The sequence below is a fragment of the Dermacentor variabilis genome, chromosome 8, assembly GCF_050947875.1.
Source record: "Dermacentor variabilis isolate Ectoservices chromosome 8, ASM5094787v1, whole genome shotgun sequence".
NCBI lineage: Eukaryota > Metazoa > Arthropoda > Arachnida > Ixodida > Ixodidae > Dermacentor > Dermacentor variabilis.
The window spans coordinates 93,969,541-93,996,889 of record NC_134575.1 but is presented as its reverse complement, the minus strand read 5'-3'; the positions used below and the strand labels follow the sequence as shown (position 1 = coordinate 93,996,889).

Here is a 27,349-nt window from a genome sequence, read left to right as displayed (position 1 = left end):
TGCAGATGTTTGTTTTTTAATAAAAGCGTACACGTCTAGATACTCGTTTTCCCAATGCTAGAATACGGTGTTATGATTTCTTCTTCGCGTTTTCGTCCATGGGCTTGTGCTTTTTAACATTGCCAACTAAGTAAAAATTTACCCCCTTCACTTGACGGCAGCCCTAGAAAAACCGCATAGGGAAATATATTTACGCCATCCAGCGACAAGGACAAAGAACAAACGCCTCGTAAATTTTTTTTTATACTCCATCTCACCAATCATTTGCAGCACTGGGGAAGTTGACTCTGGCCCAGAGAAAAGCCCAGTGCCCCTCGAGGTTTGTTTTCGCACCATGTCATAAGTTCAGTGGCTGCTGAAATCGCGCAATGTGGCGTGCATACCCAAAGGTCCTTCGCATGTCCCGCATTGCTGTAATGTATCGTGTACCAAAAAGAAAAAAAGAAACTCTCTCTAATGCCGCCGTTTTTCAACGGCTTACTCCAAGGACTGTTTCTCTACACAGGAAACATGTGTGCTCCCCGCATTTTCGGCAGTGTTCCAAACAAGTTGTGACGTAGAGTATACGCGACTGCTCTTTAACCCACGTGACCGTGAGAGCTACCGACGACGTGTGACTACAAGTAAGGAAATAGTGACGCTAGCTCCTGCGACGAAGATACGTTTTATTGCGATGAAAAGGCAAACTTCCAAGATATTCAGGACCGTGTTAAGATGCAAGATTTAGATACTAATACAGAGGTGCCTCCGAAAAATTCTTAAGCTTCAAGTTCGAGTGTGTGCGTCAGAAAAACCGTACAAATATAAATGTTCCCTATACATAATTTAAAAGAAAGAAGACCGCCATTACCGCTGCGCCCGAAGTGACCCATGTCCTGCGGCAAATTAGAACGTCTCGGAGGTGACGTGCTCGGAATTCCGTCATATTCGCTAACCACCACGTGTGCACGTCGTCTGCTTAGGTGCTACTGAGGGGCTGTAATAAGAAAAATAGGCAATTACCGGCGTAGAAGTTTTGCTAAGGTTGCTGTGATAGTATGTAGTACTCATTTATAACTAATGTAGCCGAAGGCAATTTTGTTTCAGTTGGCACTTGAGTTGTCACAAAGAAGTTTTTGTATTCTCTTAGACTGCTATGGCCGATGCTTACAGTAGTGGTAACGTAAACTGCCACGTCACCAGAGGGTCTGAAAACATGACACTGTTGCAGCGACCTATCAAAAACTAAAAAAAGATATGATTGCACACGATGCCCCAGAGACGAATTTTAGTGTAGTTTGCTCGTGCACCGATTGAGCTTCAACATTACGTACTGCTGGTAAGACAACGCTATGAGTGTTGTATGCAGATGTTGTTTGCCTCTACCTCTTGTCGACTTCGTTCTGGAGCAAATAGAAACTTTTGACACTGCAGCGCATTCGCAATAGAGGGTTCTCGCTATGCTAATTATTGCGTGCCCCCTTCTTCACGAAATAAATATACTTAACATGGTGCACCGGGTGAATTTATGGGGTAAAATGGAAGCTTTATGACTCGGTTCAGTTTATTTGCTTTCTACGCATGTTGAAGTCGGCTCAAGTTATTTTGCAGCGGTAGCCGGCAGGGTCAGAATGAATCAGAAACCTGAAAAGAAACAGACCACGCCTTAGAGTAATAAATGTGACATAAATTCACTACATGAACATATTTGTTTGCTCACAAATACAGCTCAAGAATATATTTGCCTCGGCAATTGAATAGCCCTGGTTCCTGTCACATTACAAATCTATTTATTTAAACTTTATTGCCCTAGAAGAAAGAAACATTAATCATCGTCAAGATGCGCTTCAGATGTATTCTATCGTTGTCTCACTAACGGGGCCTTTTGTTTACGCGTGCTTGTTTTAACATCGAACTATATTAAATGACGCCATGTGGACGTACTTGTGGAGAGCACAAGCCTTTAGAAACCACAAGGCCTTACAGTTGATAGCACGTGTATTTACTGTTGACAGCACGTGTAGAAATGCCAAAACACGGAAGCGCCATTTTGCCTGCGTTGAATTGCTATAATGCTCGCGCAGGTTTTTGCGTTGCGGACATTCATTTATGTGTCGTCATTGGGCAAAAGCACGCGGAACAGGTGAACTTAAACTTTTGATAAAATAAAGCGCCACTTGATAAATAATAATGATAAGTTTTTCACTTTAATGAACTAAAACACACCCGTGGCGGTAACAAGCGCGCGTTTATATGTTACACATAATTTGAACTTATGTTTTCTTATATACTAATGCCAAAATACCAGAGAACTCCGTGTGGAGTCATTTTAATTCTCTAGTAGGTAGACATACAATATATTGTTTTTGCTGTGTTATTTCATTTCACTTTAGAAATACTGTGTTGCCTCCCCTGGGAAGCCGGAACATATACAATAACTATATCGCCTAAGATCAGTAATCTAGGTAATCGTGCCTTGTGGCGTCACTTTCTGGTATCGCCCAATGGTGCCCCTTATGTGAATGGCAATGGAATATATTAAGTCTACCCAAGAAATTTACGAGACACGTTGCTTTTTACTTGCACTCTCCCTTTTAATTAACAGACTTTCCAGTGCATTTGACAGCAATATATATATATATATATATATATATATATACATACATATATATATATATATATATATATATATATATATATATATATATATATATATATATAAAATAATCTTTCGGAGTTGGGACGAACAATGGCTCGTGTGAGCAGCATTTAAGCGACCCAGCATTCCACTATCCACAAATGATAATGCCGCAGCTTCGTTATGACACGTTGAACGGTGACCCGCAATTAAAATATTATACATCAAAGCTTGAAAATTACGGTGAATGCATCCTATTCGCCTTGACCCTGCTTCATAATGAGCGGACAACTGATCCGAACCTACTTGCCCAATCAACGTATAAAAGGTATACGTTATTCAAAGAAGGACTTGGTGGTACGTTTTAGAGCCTTTGATATGTGAAAGTGCATGAGCATGACCTACGACATTCGTTTTATGAGCGTGCATTTGGAGGCCACTCTCATGATCCACAATCCAGACTGTGAGCTCTAGTTTCTTGTAATTATGCATGTGATTATTATTATTATTACTTTATTTTCCGTCAGTTTCATAGAAGATGCTGTGTCACAAAATTTTTTCTTCAGCCCCACGGCACTGCACACAATGTGATTCGAACGATTCCCATGCCCGGACTGCCCCCTGTTTGGTGGTTAAGCGGCCTTCGAGCACGTCCTGTGGGGCTGCGCCTCTGCCTGTCCCCCTTTCACACAAGAGGAAATGATGAAGCTTGTTGAGGCCCAAGACCATACCTCTCAAATCCTGGCAGTCCAGAAGGCCCGCGTGAGGGCCGTCAAGTTTGACGGGATGGCTCCCGCGTGTGCCTAGCCTAGTGATGTTTAGTTTACTCGAGTCTACTGTGGACCGAGTAAAGTTGTTTCACTCACTCACTACCTCGCGAGAGAGCAGCTTTACTGAAACCCAGGGCCGGCATTTTGTAGCCATGCCTTTTCCGATTCTATGCTTTTTCAGGCTTTTCGCGCTTGGCCAGTGGTCAGAGCGACGGTCTGCCCACATTATCAACAGGATCAGGCGGCCTTGTGTGGTGGATGATAAGAATAGCATAGAATAAGGCATAAGGCATCGCTACAAAATAGCGGCCCAGAGCCTCCTTTGCACAAGGCATTGTGCAGAAGCATACACTCTTAAAATTTTCACACCCTTATGGGTGTAATGCGGGTGTATTCATCTTCTCACCCTTGTAAACACCCTTGAAACACCCTTTTTTAACGGAAAAGGGTGTTCAACAAGAAAACACCCTTGGAACACCCCAGTCTTTCTAATTTACACCCTAATTATAAGGGAGTAAGTGAACAAGCTTACAGTAAAACACGTTGTGGGGCTAGTTGGTGCATAACTTACAATAGAATAAGCGCCAAAATTGACGACACACAAGAAAGAATACGGACAGGACAAGGCGCCTTGTCCTGTCCGTATTCTTTCTTGTGTGTCGTCAATTTTGGCGCTTATTCTATTGTAAGCTTACAGTATATGATAAATGAACATTGCCAGTTAAGGCGTTGATATTGGCTATACATGAAACGCGCGCTACCTGCGCTTGAATTAGGTAGCTGGAATGATTAGATCGGGACATCTAGGCAGCAGCGCACTGGCTCCGAACAGTGGTCAAAAATAATGTTTCGCACGAATGTTGATATCGAACGGATGACACTAACACGCAGACTTTGCATAGCCAGATATCTGCAAAAGGCTTCATATGATCAATGGCAAAATATTTACAATGCTATTACTGAATACTTAAAGGTGTGCAACCAGTTCGACTGGGAATGGTTAGGAGTGAGGGCTAACGGTAAATAGCTAACCAACTTACGGTTTGTAGGTGACATTGGCATACTCAGCAACGCTGCAGACTATTTGCAACAAACGTTTGAGGACCTTGTCGAAGAAAGCGTAAGAGTCTGATTGAAAGTTAGTATGCAGAAGAGAAAAGTAATGTTCCGCAGCCTGGCGAGAGAACGAATGTCACGGTCGGCAGTCAGCCTCTAGAACCTGCGCAGAAATACGTTTATTGAGGTTAATTACTCGCAGGGGTCTCTGATCAAGGAAATTAACAAAAATAAAAAATTAGCTGGAGAGCTTACGGCAGGCATTACTAAATCATGACAGGGAGCTTACTGCTAATCATTTCTTTCTACCGCTACTAACGTATGGGGCCGAAACTTGGAAGTTACCAAAGAAGCTTGGGAAGACGTTGAGGACCGCGCAATGAGCGATGGAATGAAAATTATTAGGCATGACGATAATAGACTGGAAGACAGCGATGTGGATTAGAGAGCGGACGGGGATAGCTGATATTGTGGTTGACGTTAAGAGGAAAAAGTCGTGCTGGGCAGACATTGCAATGCGTAAGGGCGAGAACTGCTGGTCTATTGGAGTTGCAGAATGGGTGCTAAAGGAAGGGAAGCACAGTCGAGGACGGCAGAGAATAATGTGGACGTGATGGAATTGGGAAACTTGAAGACACGTGGAACCAGTTAGCACAAGACAGGGGTATTGGAGATCGCCTGAGAAGCTTTCGTCCTGCGATGGACGTCAAAATAAGCTGATGATGATGATGATGTGACGACATCCACGCTAGCTTCGCGGCATGTCATTCATGTTATGTCATGCATACGTGTCATGCACGTTCTGATAGCTCGATTTGCGTCGATTGCGGGGTGGGTGGGGGGCTAGTAGCGGCGCAGCCAAGTGGGGCACGCCGGGCACTTGTAACGCTCACTAACAGTAAAATTTTCGCTGCTATGGCAATGGCCCCGCTCCTTCCCCCTCCACGGTCAATTGGGACCCCCCCCCCCTCTCACGCGAAAAAATTTACCGGCTACGCCACTGTGGGGAGGGGGGTGTAAGATTGCTCTAGACCCCTCCCCCTAACTTGTCAACGGAAACGGGGGACGGGAGGGCAGCTGCCGCCGGGCCGCAAACCTTAGGCAGCCCAATTACCGGCTGCATTTCCCTTTGGACGTGAATACTGCTCTAATGTCATTACACTGTAGGATTCGTGGCGGTTCGAGGGCATGCGACAACAACAACAACAAAAAAAAAACACATACAGCCATCAGCAAGTCTTAGCTTGAGCCGATCTTTGGGAGCTGGGCAAGACTCTCACAAAAAAAAAAGAAGTTTGGCACCCCTCTTACAGGCATTGTCAACTCTGGGTCCCACCGCTGACTGCACATTTCCGGTAAAGAAAAATCACACAGGAACTCCTCTCGCATTTGTCTAAGTGCGCGTGAGCATTGTGACTCTTCCTCATCTACACGCAGTCCATGTCGTTATTAATGTTATGAGACTTGATCCGACAAGTATAAGCGACAGCGCTGCGGCGACACGAGCTGCTCTGGTCGGCCGCGCAAGCAAAGTACTGCAGGTGACGGGGCCAGGCGCGTTGGTGACGTTCCGTTCGTTTTGAGCCGGTATCGCTCTTTAGCCCTCCTCATCCGCGTCGAACCATTATCAACCGTTCTCCGGCGGCGGCTGCTTGTGGCACGGCCGTGCGAACCGTATCTTGAAAGCGAACTGCATTGTGGACAGAGTGTGCCCACTGCTGAAAACTTAACGCGCTGTGTTCTCACCGTTTACTTCGCTTTGAAAACAGACGCGCGTACACCTATCTTGAAAGTGATATGCGAAAAGCGCATAGTGCGGCATAAGCTGAAAGCTTCGTGAGCGCAGTGTTTTCGCCGCTTCGGTCGCGTTGAAGCGAGAGCTAGCACGTAGGTGAATTCACTCGCTGCTGCGGGTTCTATATTGAAAGATATCGTGCGGTACGGACTGATGGACGGATGGTTTTTCTTGTTGGGTAAGTATAGAAATGCTTACGTTATAAAAAAAATCGCAGGGTTCGCGAATTTCGCGACAAGAACCAACACCAACCTACACCCCCGCCTCCCGCTGAGCGATGCCGTCTTGATCGCCCCCTCCCGACCCCGGGAAAAGGGACACTACCTCTCTATCTCAGTTGAAGAAACGATGATGAAACGTTAACAACGACAAGAACGGCATTTCCTGAGTTGTCTTATGGCCTCCGAGGTTTGCGCGCGAAGCTGGCGCTCGCGAACCTGGGAGGCCATAATTGGCCGCTTAATAACATAAAAAGACAAAGATAATGCCAAACGACGCAGTTAAAAATTCAAAGAACTGATCTTAGCTATACTGTTTGGGGAAAAGGAATAAAAAATTAGACAGCCGCAACACACGCCACTAAAGCCGCCACCGCCGGCATAACGCGAAACCAACGGTTGGCAACGTTCATTCGCGCGTCATTGCTTCGTCCGCTTCGTCTCCGCTACGAGAGCCGCCATCTTCTCGCGCCTAACGTTTTGTATGGTTTTGTTCTCTGCAATCCGCGCACATAGCTCATCGGTGGATGCACGTCTGCTCGGCGTCGCAATGCGGCCTGCGTCATTTTCTGGTGTTCGCGCAATCGGTGTGAAACATGTCGCATGTGAAATGTTTGATAGAAGTGCCTCACGTCCAAGTCAAGCCGCCGTACGGGTCTGTATGGCTGTGCGCCCCGTTCTCGGAAGCGTCGACGGGTTTCCGGCATGCCGATTTCAGGTACGTGCAAATGCGTTTCTCCCTCCTATTGAGCTCCGGAGCAAAGCGTGCAATATTTCATGTGAAAGATGCAGCGCCCGTCATCATGGTGTGAATTTAGAGCGGCAAACGAGAACATTGGCACTTAGAGCACACCGCGGCTGCTAAGTCAGCGTGGAAATTGTTTTACGTTACCGCAATATGTTGCTGTCAGTCTAATCTGCGGCTTGTGGACAGCTAGCCCATTGACTTTTTCTTGTGGCAGCGATAGGTATATAAATACAAGCGGTAACAATTTTCGAGAGCAGAGAGTTCTTTCGCTCTATGTTTGGTCGTGTTCATGGCGTTATGAAAGCTAGAAAACTAACTGGCTTGATCGTGCTTAGTTCCAACTCCACATTGGCGCTGTTTATGTTTGTTTTCGGTGTCACGAGTACCACTTTCATGCTTTTGTTGCATGAGAGTGGTAGCTGCTACATGCCGTCTGGGCAGAATACAATAAAAGCAATTCCCTCACTTTCATACGTATGCAATGTGACGTAACAAAATTTCCAGCGTTTTATTCGGAGCGTAAATATCCAGTATAGTTTAGTAAGAGACTCAAATTCTGTCTTAGCTTAATAGGCCTGAAACAAGTGAAACTCTCATTCCTTTTTGAATAGTTCGCCCAAACCGCACCGCCCGGAGATGCGTCATCGGGTAATTGACAGTAGCTTCGCTACGTGAGTTGTTTTATGCGCCAATATTGCCCGGTTAAGTATCCTGTTAATTTATGCCGACGCTCGTTCATCTTGATTTTAAGCGGTTACTATCCCCGAGTACCGGACGATGCCAAACTTGTGAGGTGTAGCTAACGCGGGAAATTCAAAGTGACGTGGCTGCAAGTTCCTGTTTTTACGTTTCTCGCATTCAAAGCCAACAGACACAGTATCACTGATTTATTTTCCATTTCTGCTGTACTTGATCAATCTAATGTGACAACTGCATTTGCTCTTTAATGTTCTCCATTTACTGTGTATTCAGCTTCGCTGCGGTCCTCTCTTCAGAGGATGCCGCTGTGATAGCTCTTTCGTATAGCACATGCTTCTAGGTCCTTGTGTTTCAAGGGCTCTGGCGAGGCAGCAGTGCTCCAAGTAATTTTACCACCCTATATAAAATATATTTTGCATCATTCTTCCACGATGGATTTTAATGTTCATAGTATTCGTCATTAGTCATCGCCATAATTTTATAGCACGCAGATTTTACGCACTTTACAGCGACAATTTTTAGGCCAGTTTACAGCCAAGTCACATCTTCCATAATACATCGTTAACATTAGCACTTGTCATGGCGCTCTTTGGCCAAACCTGGCCCTTGCGCCATAAAACACCACACATCATCATCATCAGCTTGGCTGCCAGAAAATGCTTGAATTTCTTTCAGTATCCAAGTGACGAAATATTTCACTGACGGCCGTGTGTGAAACACGCAAGATGACAAAACTGATAGCAAAATGATGAGATATTTCTTTTATAGCGTTTGGACTCGACTTTTGGCGAGGATGTCGATCGACCTTGTGCCTGTTGACAGCACACCCGACATCGCCAAAGTGCAGCCTATCAGTTGACTGCCCCCGAATGGACCATCAACATCGGAAAATGAAGCAGAGCCAGGTAGGGACAATCTTTACTTTGGAACAGAATACTGACAGCTGCCTCTTTTTTTAAGAACTAAATAACATATTTACAAACCAATCCTTTCTCTTTGTGCAGCCTACATAGAATTGTTTTTTGCTTGTTATACAGACTTTCAGAAAGCAGTTCTTCTGAACCCTTTTTGCATGCACAAATAAATAAAGAGGAGTGCACTTTCTGAAGAAATTGATGCACTGAAATGTGCGTTCGACACAATGAGATGCAAAATAACCAACAACTTTAAAGCGATAAAAAAAAACAAGTTTGAAACATGTTCTAACATCATAACCCGCCTTGGCATACGGATCTAAATATAACAGCAACAGAGGTGCATGCAGAGAAGTGTTTGTAAATGTTTGCAAGATATGTACATTGTCTAAGAAATTGTTTTTATTTACTTGGAGCTTCTTGGTGCCATGGCAGTGCAGTAAAAGCTTAAAATGATGCCCCTGCTCCTAATAAAGCACCTTTAGATTTTAAAATTAAATTATGTGCTTTTACATTCCAAAGTCACAACCTGAAGTTTTGGGAACCTGGCCTTCTTTAATGTACACCTGAATCTAAGTGCATAAGCATTATTGCATTTTACCCTCATTGGAGGGCAGCTGCCATGGCCTAGATTGAAGCTGGGACCAGCATGACTGAGCAGCATGGCATCATAGTAAGTGGGCTATAACACCAGGTCAAAATGAGAAATACTGCTTAGAACTACCAACTTCTTGGCTCACAAGCACTTTGCACTAAGTTAAAAGAGTATGGAGTACTGACAGCGACCGTCTATGTACCAATTTCTTTTTAGGCTGACTGCATTATTAGGGTGCGAAGCTTCAATTAGTCAAAACCAGCCTAAATTACAGAACCAGCTCAAAACACGCACCATGTATAGCTGGATTTGGACATGAAAATGGAGTCAATTCATGTCGCCGAAAATGGAGGTGGCAGTCACACTGTTTCATGCATTTTGCTTAAAACATAGTCAATAATAATTAATTGATTTCTAAAATATTCTTTTCAAAAAGTTTTTTTCAAGCATGAAAGGAGGAGCCAAACGGTGTTCAGGTGCACGAGCGGTTAGTTGCACGGCACTTCTTGCATGTGTTCACTGGCTTCTTTCAAGCCTGAAAAAAAATTTGTTGCACCTATTGTGCAGTAGAAAGCTGGATTGGGAATTTTTCAGGATGCTCTACAATTTTCGCACTGACACTTTTGCTTTGAATATAATTCAGCAGTTAAATAATCTTTAATAACTAATTACCTAATTAGGAAAAATGCAAAAATTGGTTTCACTTCCTCAAAACGATGGCAAACGACATTACCTTGGTGCTGTCCAGCTACGTGGCACTTGCACATATTTAAAGCTTGCACATGTCATACAGACCACCTGGTAATTACAAGGCATATATAGAAGTGGCTAAGTTGTGTGAGCCAGCCATGTGTAGCGAATCATGAGAAACAGCCATGTTTCTTTGACTTAAGGGCATGATAAGATTTACATGCTCGACACCTTGTATCAGTTTGTTCTAGGCCTGTTCGTAGTTTAGCTGCTACATAAACAATATTTCTCCACGTGTAAGCTCATATGCATTTTTCAAGTATATTGCCTCGTGTGTTCAAAATAAACCATCCTCGCGCTTCCTTCATTATGTCTTCATCTGTTGCTGTGCTAAATTTTTAACATGCAACTGCACAAATTTTCATCTAGTTTTCATATTTCCTCGTTGTTTGGTGGCTTTATTTCTGAACAAGTTGTTTTCGTTAAACCCTGTTGCACACAGCAGTACACAGCATTTCTGCCTGGAGTGGGAATTGTTTTTTTTTCAGATTGACATTAATACACCTTGCCTGGGCAATGTAAGGCATTCTACATAACACGGCCCCGCAATAATGTATTATATTGCATTCCAGCATCATGAAAAACTGTTTACTTACCAGATTAGAATATGTATAAGTGTTGGAGGTAACAGAACTGGAAGAAGCCAGCAGATAATGAGGCCAAGGAAAGCATACAGGAACATGCTTTTAGCTTTTTATATGAAGTATAGAAATGATCAATTCAATGGAAATGAAAGTGGATGAAAAGACATCCACCTGTGGGTGGGGAACGGACCCATAACGTTCACATTACGCATGTGATATACTAACCACTGTGGTACTACGGCCGTGTTCGAGCGTCGACAATCTGAGGGGCCATTGTGGACGGTTGAATGCTGCCTCGGTGGCACAGTGGTTAGTGCATCGCATGCCTAATGCAAAGGCTGTAGGTTCGTTCTCCCCCCATGCCTGGTTGTTTTTGACCATTTTCATTTCCCTTTATCATTTCTACATTTAAATAGAAAATTACAAATAAGTTTCCACGTGCCTTCCCTGGCATCTTCCAGCTGTGATTCAGAAAAATTTTGACCCTCAGTAGCCTTTCTTCTCGTTTGGAAGAACAGGAGCTTCATTTTAAAATAATGAATTCACCTTGTTCAGCATCTCAATGTGGTCTCAAATCTTATCACAGCATATGTATTACGAAGTGAAGTTTTAAGATGATGATATAGCATGAGACCTAATTAGTAGCCTTTGTGTACAGATATATGACTAGTCTAATAAATAGGAGGATTTTAAGAAGCACTTCTAACATGGTCGGAGCATCTGTTTAAAAAAACTAATCTAGCATGATTTCAGGCATAACTGTTGCCCCTGAAAAATATTTGGATCATCTGCATTGGCATTGTTTTTAGAGAGCACCAATACTGCTTTGATAGAAGTAGCCTCGTGGAACATGAAGCATCGCTTCTTGCTGAGTCAAGGAAATATTATCTGCATATCTGAGGTGCATGTGTCATATGCTCGAATGCTGTTTAAAGGCTGCTAATAAGAAAATTACTTTATTTGCCTACCAGAGATTGCTTCATTAGTCTATGCTACTCGATCATAAACAATTTACCAGAGTGAACATTCATCAAAGTTGGCTTTGCAATGTTTATGCAAAATACCACAATTGTCTACTAGACATGTGACTGCACTAAAACTTGGAATTAATGACCAGTAAGATTTATGGGACCAGCAAAACTTAGTTTATTACTCCAGAACAAAATGCGAGGCACTTCGGTTATTTCTGCCATAGAGTTTCTTACAGTAATTACTAGAGGGACTCTGGCGCTGCAGTCGTACCACCATGGGAATGACGGGAAGCACATGGATTTGTCTGATATTCGTGCTTGTGAATTCAGACGTTCTTGTGGCTTCGTATATTATAAGCTATATAAATCTTATTGTAAATTTCAGCGCAGTCTATACTCTTCGAAGTGCAGAAGACGGCGCCAACACGCACAATTGCTATTAATTGCAACGATTGAGCTTGTCCAGGTGGCCAAATCGAAAGGCGCCAAGAGTCTCAAGGCACTGGTATGCCCGCGATAAATTCATCAGGGCGTTGCACTCGCTTGTCGTTACATGCCTCCGTGGCTTAATGGTTTCAATATCAGACTTCTGTTCTAGAGTTCCTGTGTTTGAATCCTGTCGTCGGACGATTTTAATGCTTATTTATATGTTACACAGTATATTGTTGAAAATGACTAGTTTACAAAGTCACAAAGCCGTTTGAAGCCAAGCAGACGAAGTTTAGGCAAATCCATGTACTTTCCATAATTTCCATGCTGGTACAGCCGTTCTTGTTTGATCTCCTGTGGACACTAACGTCAGAGTTCCCTCTAGCAATTGTATGAAACTGATTTCTGCACCTCGCTCGTGCAGAAGCGGCACCGCACCTGCTGCGTAAACATGCACTACCTTTCGGCCAAGTGCAGGGAATGCTGTGAACTCGCCCTGTACAAAGCCTGCACTAAGTAAAACAAATCGCAACGTGCAGTTGCTGCCACGTTGAACTGGTGGAATGAGTAGTGAAATGCAGCACCTCCTGAACTAGTTCAGAAAGTGGAGGTTAATCAAGTGGAGATTATATAGTAACAGAAGTTGGGTGATACTGCATTACGTTCACGAAATATACTTCATGATACTTTTCCATTTATTTCCTCAGTTATTAAGAATCCCTTTTGCATTGTTGGACAAAACTACAGAATGCCAACATATTTTCTAGCATTCACTGGTAGCAAACATGTCAAAACTTGTTCTAGTTTCTGGATTGTCGCTTCAGCCGTTAACCCCCAAGTTAATTCCGGAAAAATGTACCAAATTTTCCAAATTTCTTACGTACTCAATTTTTCGGTGTCATTTTCATTCTAAAAATATATTACTTCATTGGTCTCTGGTTAGAAATAACACAAAAATAAGAGCTGCTCTTGAGGGCAGCTTTCCCTCAATGCCGACTGTAACTCATCTTTGACAATAAGAGCAGCATAACATTGGGCAGAAAGATTGCGACTCATCATTGGCGATATTGGTACTACCTCCAGTCACTACTGGAGCTTGGGATCAATGGTTAAAGGTTGCGACTTTGTTGCTGCCCAATTTTAATTCTGCAGCTGTTACACTTGGGTGTAGCGTGTGTATGTACGTGTGCATGCATTAAAATGACTTCAGGCTAGAGCAAAGCAACTGTAGTGCAGACAGGCATTAGTCATCTTTATATATTTGCTTTGTAAAGATGCACTAAGTTTATCTTTTTGCAGTTAGACTTGGCGCTCATTGGCCAAAGATGCCCTTGTGCTACTAAAACCTGTCAATTAATTCGCTTTTTGCAGTAGCAGCTGCTTATTCCTTTTTTCAAGATCGGTCTGTGAGTTTTAATTTGTTTTTCTTGAACTGTGAAATTCCCACTCACAGGACTGCATGTCATCTGAGGTGTTCCTTTTTCAATCAAGAATGTTGAGGTTGTGTTTGTAAAACTTGATTTCTTGCCTCAAACGAGCTTGTACAAACTGACCAAGCTGATAATTCTACCTGATTAAATATTAAATATGTTGCGGTTATGAACCCTCAAATGAATGACACATAGTATAAAAATTTTATCTAATAAAACAATTTAATGAAATTTTTCATGTTTTTCGCGTTCGTGTTCACTTCTCTACTCTCGTGTCCTGTCTGCATGCCTCACCTCTTTTGCATATTAAATATCGTATAAACTTAACCATGCTTTTTACCACAGTGCAGGGGGAAAAGGTTCCGGTAACACCATGCATTCAGTATGGTGGCCCAGATGTGTATGCAAGCAACCTCCTTCATGTGGACCAAGAACTACTCTGCAGTGTCTCGCAGACTTCCATGCGAAACCCTCAACATTCTCGTCTCAGTGGAATGGCTGCTCGTCTATCTGTGTGTCCATCACCAAGACGGCCAGTTGTAAAGCTCCTGTACCCGTTTAAGAAAGCCTAATGATTTTTTTTTAGTTTTCACGGTTGGCCGTAGAATCTTAACAATTTTGATGTTTCTAACATTTTTACCTGACACAAAGTGGTGCAATAACTTTAAACCAGTGTAATGTATTTAAGTGATGCTCGCTCTAATGCCTATCTGGTTTTGTTTGTGTTTAAGAAATTTGAATGTCTGATGAGGTAACAGCATTTGAATTTCTCATCGTGGCTCTTTTCAATGAGCTGCTAGGAAATAAGACGCAAAACTTATCACACGCCAGTTGTAGCATTTTTGTTTTCATGACTGAAGTATACTAGTTTCAAAAGATGGAAAGTGGGGAAAAAAGCCTCAAGAACATAATCATCCTAGGATTGTCATGTCCTTACAACTCCGCAATGACTAATGCCTCATGCATCTTGGGAGCACATTGGTCGCAATGCCTACAGGTATACTTGATGAGAGAATAGCTTGCACTCAGATTTGCCACGCAGTTGATGGCTGATGGCGTTTGTTTGTCGTCTTCCTGTTACTACTATGTATTCAATATTCATTTAGATGTGCTGCGGTTTCTTGCAGTCACCTATATATATATATATATATATATATATATATATATGTTCGTTGCAATAAATATTTAGTTGAGAGTTAGCGCTCATCCTGTCTGCTTCTAGTCTGTGCCCGTGTCACTTCGCGCTACAATCCAAGATCATGTTACTGTACCAACTCGCCCAACTTTATATCCTTGTGTTCAAGGCACACTCAGACTTGTTCTTACTTATGTGACCGGTTATTTTTGTGCTTTATAATAAGATGCAGTGCTTTTCGAATGAAAACGTGATAGTTCGTAGTGAGGTTATTTAAAAAAAACTGTTCTGCTTAAAATTTAATTTAGCAAGCCTGTGCCATTATTCGGTGCTTATGTCTTTGTATTGGTGTGGTTTTACTCCTTATCTACCTTTCTTACTTTTAAAATGTGCAAATATTATTATGTAACCATTTCTCTTTAATGAAATAAATACTTTTCTTCTGACATTTTGTCACAAATTTTACAATGATTTTGTTCGATTAGGTAACCTTAGACTAGTTGATTGTTATTCTGGTAGCTTAACTTACCATGCCTGTGGAATATTCAATGCAAGCACATGGTGAAAAATAAACTAAATTATTGGGTATAAGCAGGTCACTGGCAGTAAATGGAGCATACATATATTTCAGGAAATAGTGCATGCTTATATATTGAACAGCGCGCACAGCTACACATGCTGTTTTGTTCGTAAATGTTGAAACATTATTCGACGTGGAAGCACTTTGTTCTTTGCCTTTCAGTGCTACCTTTAAGTCATATGTGTGAAAGTACTAGTAGAAGCATCCCGTGGAGATAAATGACAGCTTTGATGAATATAGGTATATAGTGTGTGCTTAAAACGGCAAAAAATTGCTTGACAGGCAAACGTATGCTTCTGTAGTACTGCACTTGTTACCGTCGCCAATCTATGCATTGCTTGCGCTCTATTGCATTCAATATGAGCTACAACAACGAGCTATGGTGTCTTTCCCTCCTGGTCGAGCTGGTGTTGCGAAAATTTTTGACCAAGAAAAGTGGAGGTTTTTAATTATTTCTGAAATGCATGTAACCATGCTTTTGGCTGTGTGCTGTTTCCACGGGGTTATAAGTACTGGTGCACCAAGGTGCGGGAGATCCTGTGTCCTTAGTGCAGCGCGCATTGTTATTGCGCTCTGCATCCTGCCGGCAGTGTACTATCACTGCAGAGGAAGATTACGAAAAGCATGGCGTGTGTGCCTTGCTGCAATGGCGAAACCTTAAATTGTTTGCCTGAAAGGGTCGCACGTTATGCTACCACATGACGGACCAGAAGCGCAATATGACGACGCCTCACAGATTCTGGCTCATACTGAACAAGGTAGTACCATAGCTAAGGCTAGGCAGCATTCACAACAGCTAGTCTGCCCATTAACTACATGGCTGTAGTGAACACTAAAATACTTGCAGGGATAACACCCTTTTGGAAGGGTGTTGTCCATGCTACACCCATATTGAAAGGGTGGTGTCTGTTACACCCCATATAGAAAGGGTGTTGTTTGTTTTACACCCATAGGCCAGGTGACGTCATATTAACACCCCTTCTGTTGTGGGGTGTTAATTTGCCCTCCTTTGCTTGGGGTGTAGCAATACACCCAAAAAGGGTGTCACCCATGGGACAAGTCATTTACACCCTTAAGGGTGTTAAAATTTTTAGAGTGTACAAAAGAATACCGTAGTGAATTATTTCAGAAAGCCTTTCTGATGAACATTCTTTACACTAACAGCTTTAGCAATATAGGTTCCAGAAGATTAGTAAAGTAGAAATTTTCACCAGCTTAACTTGCAACACCCCACACCTAATGAAAGCATACGGACCAAAGAGTAGAAAAAGGTACATGAATTTGTCAGTGAGATTCAAAATTGGTCAGCTAAAATATTCACATACGCGCTTGTGTTAACTCCCGTTGCAGTAATTAAACATATCAGCTTCATGCGCAAAAGTTTCAAGGATTTGCACCAAAGCTGTGATCACTTACATTTGTCCTTGAATACCAACATTAGCAAGCCTTTCGCTTTCAAACCGGCCGCGGAAGTCACTTGCACCTTCTTGAGGAAGTCGCAAAAGAGGTCTTCAATCGCATCTTGTGAAACACTGTCAAACACGTCCGTGGCGATGCACTGTAAATTTTTTGAAGGGACGCAAACGCGCACGCAAAACATGTTTTAGTGGCACCGTGACCAATAGAGTTTGGAATGCCTAATATATAACATGTTTGTAGATTACTGTACCAATTACTGTACCTTTGTACCAATTTTCGCTAGTCAGGCCCTATGACTAGGTAAGAAAGGTAGTTACTTTTCGGAAATCAGACATGTCGTATTCTATATCGGGACCATTGAGAGCTCATTTTGTTTCATTTCGTGCAAGCGTTTGCACATTGAATCTGTAGATTATTATTCTTTGGCCACTTCTCAGTACAAATTTGCTATTCTTTTTGGAGGGGGAGGGACGGATGATCTTGCGTTCCTTTACAAGATTTACCTTCACTGCCTTTACGCAATCATGCTAACGCTGCTGTCATTTCTTCTAATTCCATAGCTGAACTACTTTTCTGTTCTTTTTTCAAGCTTTACTGTGACGCACGCCTACCAGACAGTTTCGCTTATGAGCTCGCGTTGTTCCGCAAAGTTGTGTCAAAATATTTTTATGTACACATCAGCATGCAGGAGAAAGAAGTTCAGCGGAGATGCGAAAGTGCTGTCTTATCCACACGATATGTTTATCTCGTTTCTCCTAATATATGGACTAATGATAAAACCTACGCATACTCAACAATGTTGCTGTAACAACCTCGATCTAGTTTTAACGCGATAGCGTTAAGGAGCTCGTGTCGCAGAAAAGCCGGTGTCGTCGGCGTCCGCGGCGTTGGCCGTGAGCGATAAATCACGGCAGGCACTTCATAAATAAAAAGCAACTTCCAAGATGGGCTGGGTGGGAATCGAACCAGGGTCTCCGGAGTGTGAGACGGAGACGTTACCACTGAGCCACGAGTTCGATGCTTCAAAGCGGTACAAAAGCGCCTCTAGTGAACGCGGTGTTGCCTTAGATACGAGCTGTTTCTAAGGCTCAGGCGTCCGTCGCTTGCTCAGGCGCACATTTCGTTGTCGCGCCGAACGCTGCGTTGCTCGACGCTCACCGCGTCCGATGCGGGGCGCGTAGTCGGTGCGCCGTAGCCCATTGTCTTACACCCCTTGGCGGGTCGACGGGAACGCTGTCGCGTTCCACTCTTGAAGGCGAAGCTTAAGCGTCCTCCAATTTTTTAATGCCAATATCATTATTTGCCTACTTTAGTCGTCTTGAATCTATCTATCTATCTATCTATCTATCTATCTATCTATCTATCTATCTATCTATCTATCTATCTATCTATCTATCTATCTATCTATCTATCTATCTATCTATCTATCTATCTGTCTGTCTGTCTATCTATCTATCTATCTATCTATCTATCTATCTATCTATCTATCTATCTATCTATCTATCTATCTATCTTACGTCGATGCCGTGGTCCAAGTTGTCCACTTGCTTGGGTTACTAAGTATATGCTCCTTGTGATGCCGTCGCAGCCGTTCTATTCTCATCATTCCAGCTTCGTAATTTTACCATCTTCGTGCCATGGCATTCGCTTCTTCTATTCTGACCCAGTGTCCAAGTTGTCTAATAGCTTAGGCCACTAGGTACGGACTCGTGGTCGTGATGCCATCGTAGTTGGTTCATTACCATCATTCCAGTTTTGTCATCCGACGCTCGTCAAGCCGTCGCCTTTGCACCATCGTCGTCATTCATTCGTCATGCATTCTTTAGTTCATTGAAAATTGATGCCGTCGTGGTCGTTAAATTGTTGCCATTCCAGCCGTTCCAGCTTCTTGATCTCAGTGCAGTCATGCTGTCGTCTTCACGCCTTGCACTCCGACTCAGTGGTCCAACTTGTCCAATAGCTTGGGCTACTAGGTATTTGTTCGCGGTAGTGATGCAGTCGTAGTCATTGCATCGTCTTGATTCCAGTCTTGTCATCGGACTCTCGTGAAGTCGTCGCCATCACGCCATCCTCGTCACGCAGTAATCGTCATTCCGTCGTTGTCACGCTGTACTTTTAAAATTGCCGTCACGAAAGTAACACCATCCCATTATCGTCATGCCATGTCACCACTCCGCCTTCGTCGTTGCATCGAAGTCAATCTTTCTTTGGGATTGTATTATAATCATACCGTTATCGTGCAATCGTTATTATGCCTCACTTGTCATGCCGTGATCGTCATCATCAACCCTCTCGCATCATCATCCGACTCTATTCATGCCGTCGTCGTCACGCCACCCTCATCATACAAATTTCGTAACACATTCATTGCAATGCCATTGTCATTATGCATTCGTCGTCATCCGATTGTCCTCATTGCGCTGCCATATCGTCATCTTCACTGCACCGTCGTCATAGAGTCTTCGTCATGTATTCGTTGTAATACCGTCGTTGGGATGCCGTCGCGGTCGTTCAATTATACTTATTGTAACTTGGACATCTGGCTGTCTTCATGCCATCGTCATCACACCGTTGTCGCATGCCATCGTTTTTACCACGGCGTTGTTTCGCCGTAGTCATCATTTCTATATCTTCATGCCGTTGTCGTCGTGCCATCGTCGACGTACCACCTTCGTCGATTCTTCGGCGTCATTACTTCTTCGTCATTTTATAGAAATTCTGTTGTCGTTATTCAGTGGTGATTATGCCGCCATTGCTTTCGCGTTGTGGTCACACAGACGCTATTAGGCAGGCATTGTCATATCCTCTTCGTCATGTCGTCTTGCCGTGCCATCGTTGTCGGTCCCATGTCTACATCCAGTTCTCGCCAACGGTCGTCGTCACGCCATCGTCATATCACTGTTGTCGTCATCTCATTGTCCTCATGTCGTAATGCTCACATTATTGTCATTATGCCATTGTCATATTTAAGAATCAACACCTTACTGCCGTTGTAACGTCGTCAGTATATGCCATTGTCGTTGTTCCGTCGATGTCATTCCTTTTTCGTCATTTCATTGTCACTGCGTCGGCATCTGACAATCATCTTCAGGCCTCCTTGTGCACGGACGACCTTGGCGAGCGAGTGCCATACCAAAGTGGCACGATATTTCGGATTTTGGCATCTAATTGGCGCAACTAATGTATCAAAAATACCACTAAACGTCCTAAATAAACATGACTTCAGGAATATGGTCCGTCGCTACATTGCTGGGTTGCTATCGCATTACCGTCAACAGTCATCGTAAGATCAGTTCTGCCTTGAGTTTTTCTCTTACCGGACGTTTTCATTCCAATGTTTGTCTTACCGCGCTGTCTTCTACACTTGTAATTGTAATGCTTCTGACAGCTTGTTGTCGTGCTGCGAAATATTCTGCAGTCTAACGTCACTAGCTTTATTTTGCTGGCCAGACACATCAAAATGCTTCTTCTCTATTCCTGCGCAAGGAACTGCAGATCGTTATCCAAGATGTCGGCTGCTCAGCTTTGCATGTGAGGCTTATTACGGTGCACTTACATAGTGAACTGAATTAACCGGCGGTACAGTGGCTTCGGTATTTTGAAGCGTATACAAGGTAAAATAATAACAATTTGAACAAACACAGTGTTCTCAGTTGCACTTACCTCTTCGAACTGTACTATGGATTGTATCGTGCTTTCCTGCAAAAGGTTAAGTACGGTTATTATTGTTTCACGCATACAAATATAAATACGCATATATGTCAGAAACCTACTGACAATCTGTCAATGCTACATTTCACTGCAGGCTCCGCACTGCTTTTGAATGCTGAGCATTCCTTACCGAAATTTTCAGCCCATTTTCGTAAGTAGGGTTCTTACACCTCGGTTTAATAAAAGAAAGATATTTTAAACGATAGCGGAATCGAATCTTTCTCGTTGAGCACAGCAGCTCGGTGTTCTAATAACTTGGCCACGATCACTGTTTTATTTCGTTATTACCTCGTTAGCAACGACACATGTACAAAGCAGGTCAGTTGGTGCTAAGAAAAGTTCTCATACGATTCGGCTTGACTGTAGTACCTTGAAATGCTTTCAGAGGCCTTCAGAGACACAAAACTGTCAAGTTTATGAAGAAAGCACTGTCGGTTCACTCGGGCCCTAAGGCATCGCGCGTACACGTAAGACGTTTATATTAAGTGGTACCTTGCTGACCTTGCGTTTATGTGGGCATTCCTAGCACACACTTTTTTAATGTTATTATGCAGATACCTTACGGGTTCCGCCATGGGACCATTTGTAAGGGGGGGGGGGCGAACTATTGTTTCTGCAAAGAGCAGTAAAATCTATATACGAGTTTCCACACGCTGCGCATTTTCCACATGCTGATCATGCACGAAAGTATCATCATGTCAGCCGGCAGTTCCTCTGCGTCTTGGCATAGCGAAAAACGCGTACCGAAGGATTTATCGGCCGATTTTTTTCAGAGTTCGTTCGACAACATCGCGCAAAAACGCGGAGTTGCGGCATTGCAAGAATATGTGGTGTACATTTTCAGCTTTGCTGCATATGATGCAGCTAACAGACAGCACAAGAAGAAAGCATTTGACTTTGTTATCATGACTCCTCAGGTAGATTGCCAAAGTGCAGCTGAAGAAAGAAAGTTTTTCGCTACAGATCAAACAAGCACTTTCTTCAACCATGTCAGCGCATTGTGCTCAGGTACTGAGCTGTACATCGTGGCATAGACAGATTGCTGCAAAACGGCATCAACAAGATGGCGATATACCTGGTTTCACGTCATAGAGGACAAAAACTCACGATTAGCGGCAGCGCAAAGGGAAGGACGAATCGAAACAAAAAACATGGCACTGTACTGGTAGCTGAAATGTAAACATAACACGGCGCTAAAGTGGCGGTTGCCAGTTAAACGTCGTGTTCGTCGTCTTCCTTCGTCCTTATCGTTTGCGCGGCCGCTAATCATGAACCTTAACCAACTTGCCCAACTCACCGCTCTTCTAAACAAAAATTAATTAGAGATGTGCGCGTCCAGTAGAGGACACAACTTCCTCCAAAAAGTAAATTAATGTTGGTGTTTGTTCTTTTCTTGATAAAACCACTCATTCAGGCAAAGAAGAACTAAACCTAACTTGAAAAATCCGAGAACACCTAAGCACTTGTTATGAGTTGTGAATGAACAAATGTCAAATTAAACACTGCTGAGGGGCCCTTCGTGTTTTGCGCTGCGAGTAATGTACCATAGCGGTACGTGCCGCCCGAGCCAGCAAGCAGCAGGCGCCTGCGGTGCCAACGCCTCAAGCTACCGGCGTCCTGCGCGACGAGAGACCAGGGAAGCAGCAGCGGCCCCGAAGGCTGGCGGGCGCGCGCAGCAGCTAAGCCCAGCAGGTGTGAGCGAGAGATAAACAGAGAGATATGGACTGCGCGCTGGCTTGCGAGAGCGAGGGTGTCGTGGCATCACGGCGACGCGCTCTCACCTCACGTAACACCTGTCACGCTAAACCGGAAGCATGTGTTCCCTTTCGCCCGCTCCGCTCCGTCGAGGGCCGCTCGCGACACGGCGTCGTAGCGAACGGGAATTTATGTGCCATTTCCCTGCTACAGAATACAGGCGGTGTCTCTTTCGCTCAATGAGCGATTTGCTGGGCTCGCATCAATAACTATAAGAAAAAATACATTTGTCATTGAGACAGATTGTTAGTAAGTCACGATCGCACGCATAGATCTGTCGTTCGAAACGCAGCCAGCTCTTTGAAACGCTGGGCGCGAGCGCCCAGTGCCACTTTGTCTTCTGTTCTTGCGACAGATCGCAATTTTAGGTGCTGCGTTAAACGGTACCATCTCTGGGACCGGCCCACTTAACCCCGGTACGTATTTCGTAGCAGCTTGCGCGGCGTAGACACTGTGCGATGTTGTAACGACTTGATGATCACCCAAGTTAATCATATTTTAACATTACCGGAGTACAAATGCCATCGTTCTTTTCACGTACAGCAAATGACATAGCTGTAGGTACGTACGAGTGTGCAACAAGTAGTTGCTGATGACGTCACAATTCGTGTTTCTCTTCCTTACACTCCGCCACTATCTGTGTAGAATTTCATAAACGTCATGTCGTAACCTCGCGCTGAGTGGCTGTAGAAATCGTGCACCATACGATTGTCTTCAGGCTGGTCGTCGTCGGGCTGCTGTCGTGACACTCACGTACGTATGCTACACAGACCACTACGTATTTTACGCTGGTTCACTTGATTTCGCTTTGCGGAAAACCAAGCCGGGCTAAATAGCCAGGTAACCTCAAAATGCTTTCCAAATGTCCATCGAAAGAGTGGCTGCGACCTTTACAATTTGTTTTCAGTTTTAGAGACGCCGCGTAAGTTTCTAAATTCTGCTATAGGACTTAACAAATGAACGCCTTTTGTATATTACGCCACCACGAGCGTATTAGAGTCCTATAGGACGCTCTTGTGATAAATATTACATGTAAGACCAACAAAACAAGTTTCACAACCGGCTTTTGCTCTCCTCTTTCGTGCAGTGGAGCGATATGCGGAATGTAGTCGTATAAGCCATTTGCGAGGACATCGTGCAAGTTTGAGTTAGTTTCTACGTAAGAAATTAGGTCGGCATCATGTACTCACTTTGACTGTATCTCCTGGTGCACATCCCGCCAAGTTCTCATTAATGCACTGCATTCATAAGAAACATATACAATACAAGAAAGTTTCAAGATATTCACAAAAACCGAATTGTTTTGCGCGCACAAACGCATGCACTACTTTCACGGAATGAAATGCGGCAGGGAAACTTCAATGTAGAACACCACAATGGTGCAATTACTTTACTTATACGTGCCGTAGCTAGGAATCTGGTCGCTAAACATGATACGGACTATGAACTAAGTGTACGAGCCAAAACCACGCCAATGTGACGCTAACTGTGCATGGTGAAAACGAAAATGTGCGCATTACTTGGTTAAAAATCAACGCCTTTTACTCTGTGAGAATACACAACACACACATGCAAGCATGCAGCAGCCGGCCCGTAGACTAAGGCAGACAGAGACAGATAGACAGACGCCTTCTGGCATTCGCGACTGGCACGGACTAGATTCTGCTTCAATTCTTTTATTATTTAATGGTAGGCTATGTCTTGATCAGGCAATCTTTAATATGATATAAATGCACCAAAATTATGCTATATTTTATTGTCACACGTCTTTCAAAACATGCACTTGGTATATTCAAGGATTTTATGTAAGCGAATGGCAACTTTTCCCCCTCATACATTGTTGCTCACTTGGCCTAGGCTCACGGCCTGAGCAAACACAAATGTAATAGCATTTATACGTCCGATTTCAGAACATTACAGAAAAACTTCATTTCTCTTTTAATGACGAACCTTGGCCCAGGTATTTGGTAACGCAATCGTGATTTCTCCTCCACACACTTGGTCACCGATGTTCCCGCTGTACTTTTTTGTATACAAGTAGAAATCCACCATCTTTCCAGCTGAAAGAAGAAATTAAAAAAAAAAACGAAAGAGGAGATACCGCATCTCGTATTTGTTACAGAAACATGACACAAGGTCGAGAAAGTGCTACAGCAGCCCAAATATCCGCGTACACCCGGACACGACGAGCCTGCCTTTTTTTTTTTCAGACGCGGCTAAAACGTTTGAGACGCAGCGATGTCGGAAGGGCTTCTCGCGCCACCACATAAATACGATAAGCCTCATTACGCTTACCCTGAGAAAGCGTACGGAGGTTTGCTGAAAATATGGGTTTCCTATGCGCACCAATTATAAATGTGCGGATGGTTTTGTACTGGCCTAAACTGCCCTATACTGTACTGGCCTTGCGGTGACTCCCGCCGCTGCGTCCATTCCGCTCTCTCCTTCCTTTCTCCCGCTGTCGCGGCACTGGCGCGGTGCCGGCGCTGGGCACTCTTTGCCGCCTCGCGCGTGATCCACGGCTCTCCGCTCTTCCGTCTCCGCGTAACGTGGCTGTACAGCTTTCCGCCGTGTACCTCGCTTCTACGTTTGCGGGACGCGTTCCCCAGTGGCATTTGTCGCCTCTGGCAGTTCTTGCGCCTGGCTGTTCTTCTCCCGCCTCCACTCTTGCCCTATACCCTCTTACCTGGCGCAGCACTGTTGCGGTGACTTAAAAGACAGTTTATAGCGTTTCGTCCCCTTATTTCTACTTCCCGCCCCAACCTTGTGCGGCCACATTGAGGCCTCTTTGTGAGAGAATGAGTGCGTGACCTCTACTCAGTACCCCTGTTCTCCACCCGTTTCCTCATCCCACCTCAGAAGAAACATTAAATAATAATTACTCATCTCCCCCCCTCTCCGTGGCTGTGACCCACTGTAAGAGGGCGCGAAGGCATGTCGCCAGAGCGCCGGCTCGATAGCTGCGGATCGCGGTGTGCGCTGCCTAATCGGAAACGCAGAACCTCCCCCGTTCGGTACTGCTTGTCCTGTATGCGGTTGACTGATGTTGAAGTAAGGCAGCAGCTGCGCTCAAAGATCGCATTACCAAAAAGCGTAATCGCTGGCGATTTTATTTATCCAACGTCAGGTTATGGGGAATCACATATTATGGGGAATCACATATTGGGGAATCTATGGGAATCATATTGGGTAATCTCTGGGGAAACACATATTAAAATGTGATTCATAATTACAGGTTGCTGGCACTGATTACGAGCCGGTTGCTCTTCATTTTTCGATAAAAAGTTGTGTGAGATGTGTGTGCCCAATACGAACGCGACATAACATAACTCCCATGAAACGCTCCTTTTGGTATGTCTTCCCCTCCTCTAGCATGAGTTTTACTATTTGGAGTTCGTTATTCATTTTAGCGTGCCAATTCCTTTGCCACTTTCACGTGGCCAAAGCACAGACCAGCCGGACACAGTTCTTGAGATGAACATTTATTTCTGCTAATCCTTCATCGGCTGTCATTGCTCTTTATTTGTCCGCCTTTTCAATTCCCGGGATTCCCATGGTGCTTGGAGCCCAGCAAAGGCGAATTACTTTATCCTTATTTTCCCGTTCGCCGAGCATGCTCAGGATGCCAACGAGAAGTTCGCACTCTCATTTTCTATGGAGGGCATTAAGTGAACTGAATCTGTGTGGACAGCTGCCCTTTTTTCGAATGTCCTGTTAGTACTATTGTTTTCAAGGTTATTAGCAACGTTATAATCCGGCTGCAAAGACCGAAGCAAACTGCGGCTACGTAAGGCAATTTTTCCACGGTTCCGGTGCGACTGCGCTTCCGGCATGTTCATTTGTCTCGGACCTGTCAGTGTAGAACTAGGTGCAGTCTTTGTATTTTTATTGCAATTCTAAGAAATCATGCATTATGTGTTCGTTCGGTGTTGCTTCTTTCTTCTGGCATGTAAGAGCACAATTTTTAAAAATGTGCAAAAGCACACAACGGGGAGTTTGTTTGATCCTTCGGCGACCCTCGCTCGGGACATGGTATATTTGGGACGAACTACGTGTGGTAAGGACAAACGTTTTCGCGCTTCTTGGTAGACGAGGTTTTCTTTGATTTTGAGTGCCCGTACGTCTCTGTTTTCCAGGTGGGGTATTATCGCGAATACGTAGCGTTCCCATGATCACAGTTTACCCAGTGTACTTCGGCATTGCAGTCATCGGATGAGTGGTCATGGGCGGCGTATCGAGCACATGTGAGTCGGCATCGGTAGCTTTGTGTTCCGCGTCCGAACCTTTGCCATTCAAAGCAGCAAGGAAGATTCGGGATGTACTGGTTGACGTGTATGTTGCAGTATCCTATTTCAACTGTGTCAGGTGGGGTGCTAGATTAAAACGTTAGTATAAGGTGCTTGGTCAGAATTTCTTTGTTGTCATACCTAATGTTTATTGTTTGTATGTGGGTAAAACGCTGGTCCTTCAGTCCTTCCAGGAGTTTAATTTCGCTTAGATCAGTGAAGTCTGCCTCGCAGATTACTCTACGAATGGTATCCCTAGAACGGTGTGGGAAAATGGGGGTGTGAAATTCAGCAATCACTTTGAACCTGGAGAGTTTCACCTGCTGTGTGTCTTCGTTGATTTCAAGAAGTAGGCGCCTACTTGCAAGTTTTGTTGCTTTGTAACCTCATCCGATGTGATGATTGAGAGATTTGGCCGCTGGGAACGGCGAGAGTGCTTTTAGTGACTTGTCTGGTTGTTCACTGTGGATTACATGAAATCGGGAAAAGCTTTCTGTGTTTTTAATTGAGAAGAAAAATTGCTGCGTTGCGCCCTCTCTTCAGAGGACGATTCGTGAGTGGTCGCAAAGAACTAGCTATCTACAATGTACTGCAATAACGCCAGCCGCGCATCGCGGAGTCCTACAAGGGGACGTCGCAGGACTTGTGAAAAAACGAATCCTGCGGACGCCGGCTGTACGTGACTGCTTTACCCGTCGTGGGTGCTTAGTGGCGATGGTGTTGGGTTGCTGAGCACGAGGTCGCGGGATGAAATCCCGGCCACGGCGGCCGCATTTCGTTGGGGGCGAAATGCGAAAACACCCGTGTACTTAGATTTAGGTGCACGTTAAAGAACCCCACCTGGTCGAAATGTCCGGAGTCCCCCACTACGGCGTGCCTCACAATCA

The 27,349-nt window shown here is 44.1% G+C and overlaps 1 protein-coding gene across 1 annotated transcript in view; it reads right to left on the bottom strand.

Annotated features, from left to right (window-relative positions):
- Window positions 1-1,538: 1,538 nt before the first annotated feature.
- LOC142591190 (uncharacterized) overlaps window positions 1,539-27,349 on the bottom strand; it is a 38,450-nt gene continuing 12,639 nt past the window's right edge. Inside the window, exons 6-10 of the mRNA XM_075703557.1 lie at window positions 24,127-24,236; window positions 23,367-23,414; window positions 20,374-20,409; window positions 16,708-16,849; window positions 1,539-1,623 (exon numbers count right to left, since the gene is read on the bottom strand). Coding sequence (XP_075559672.1) covers window positions 1,616-1,623; window positions 16,708-16,849; window positions 20,374-20,409; window positions 23,367-23,414; window positions 24,127-24,236 — 344 coding nt within the window. The 3' untranslated portion in view covers window positions 1,539-1,615. The remainder of the gene's footprint in view (window positions 1,624-16,707; window positions 16,850-20,373; window positions 20,410-23,366; window positions 23,415-24,126; window positions 24,237-27,349) is intronic.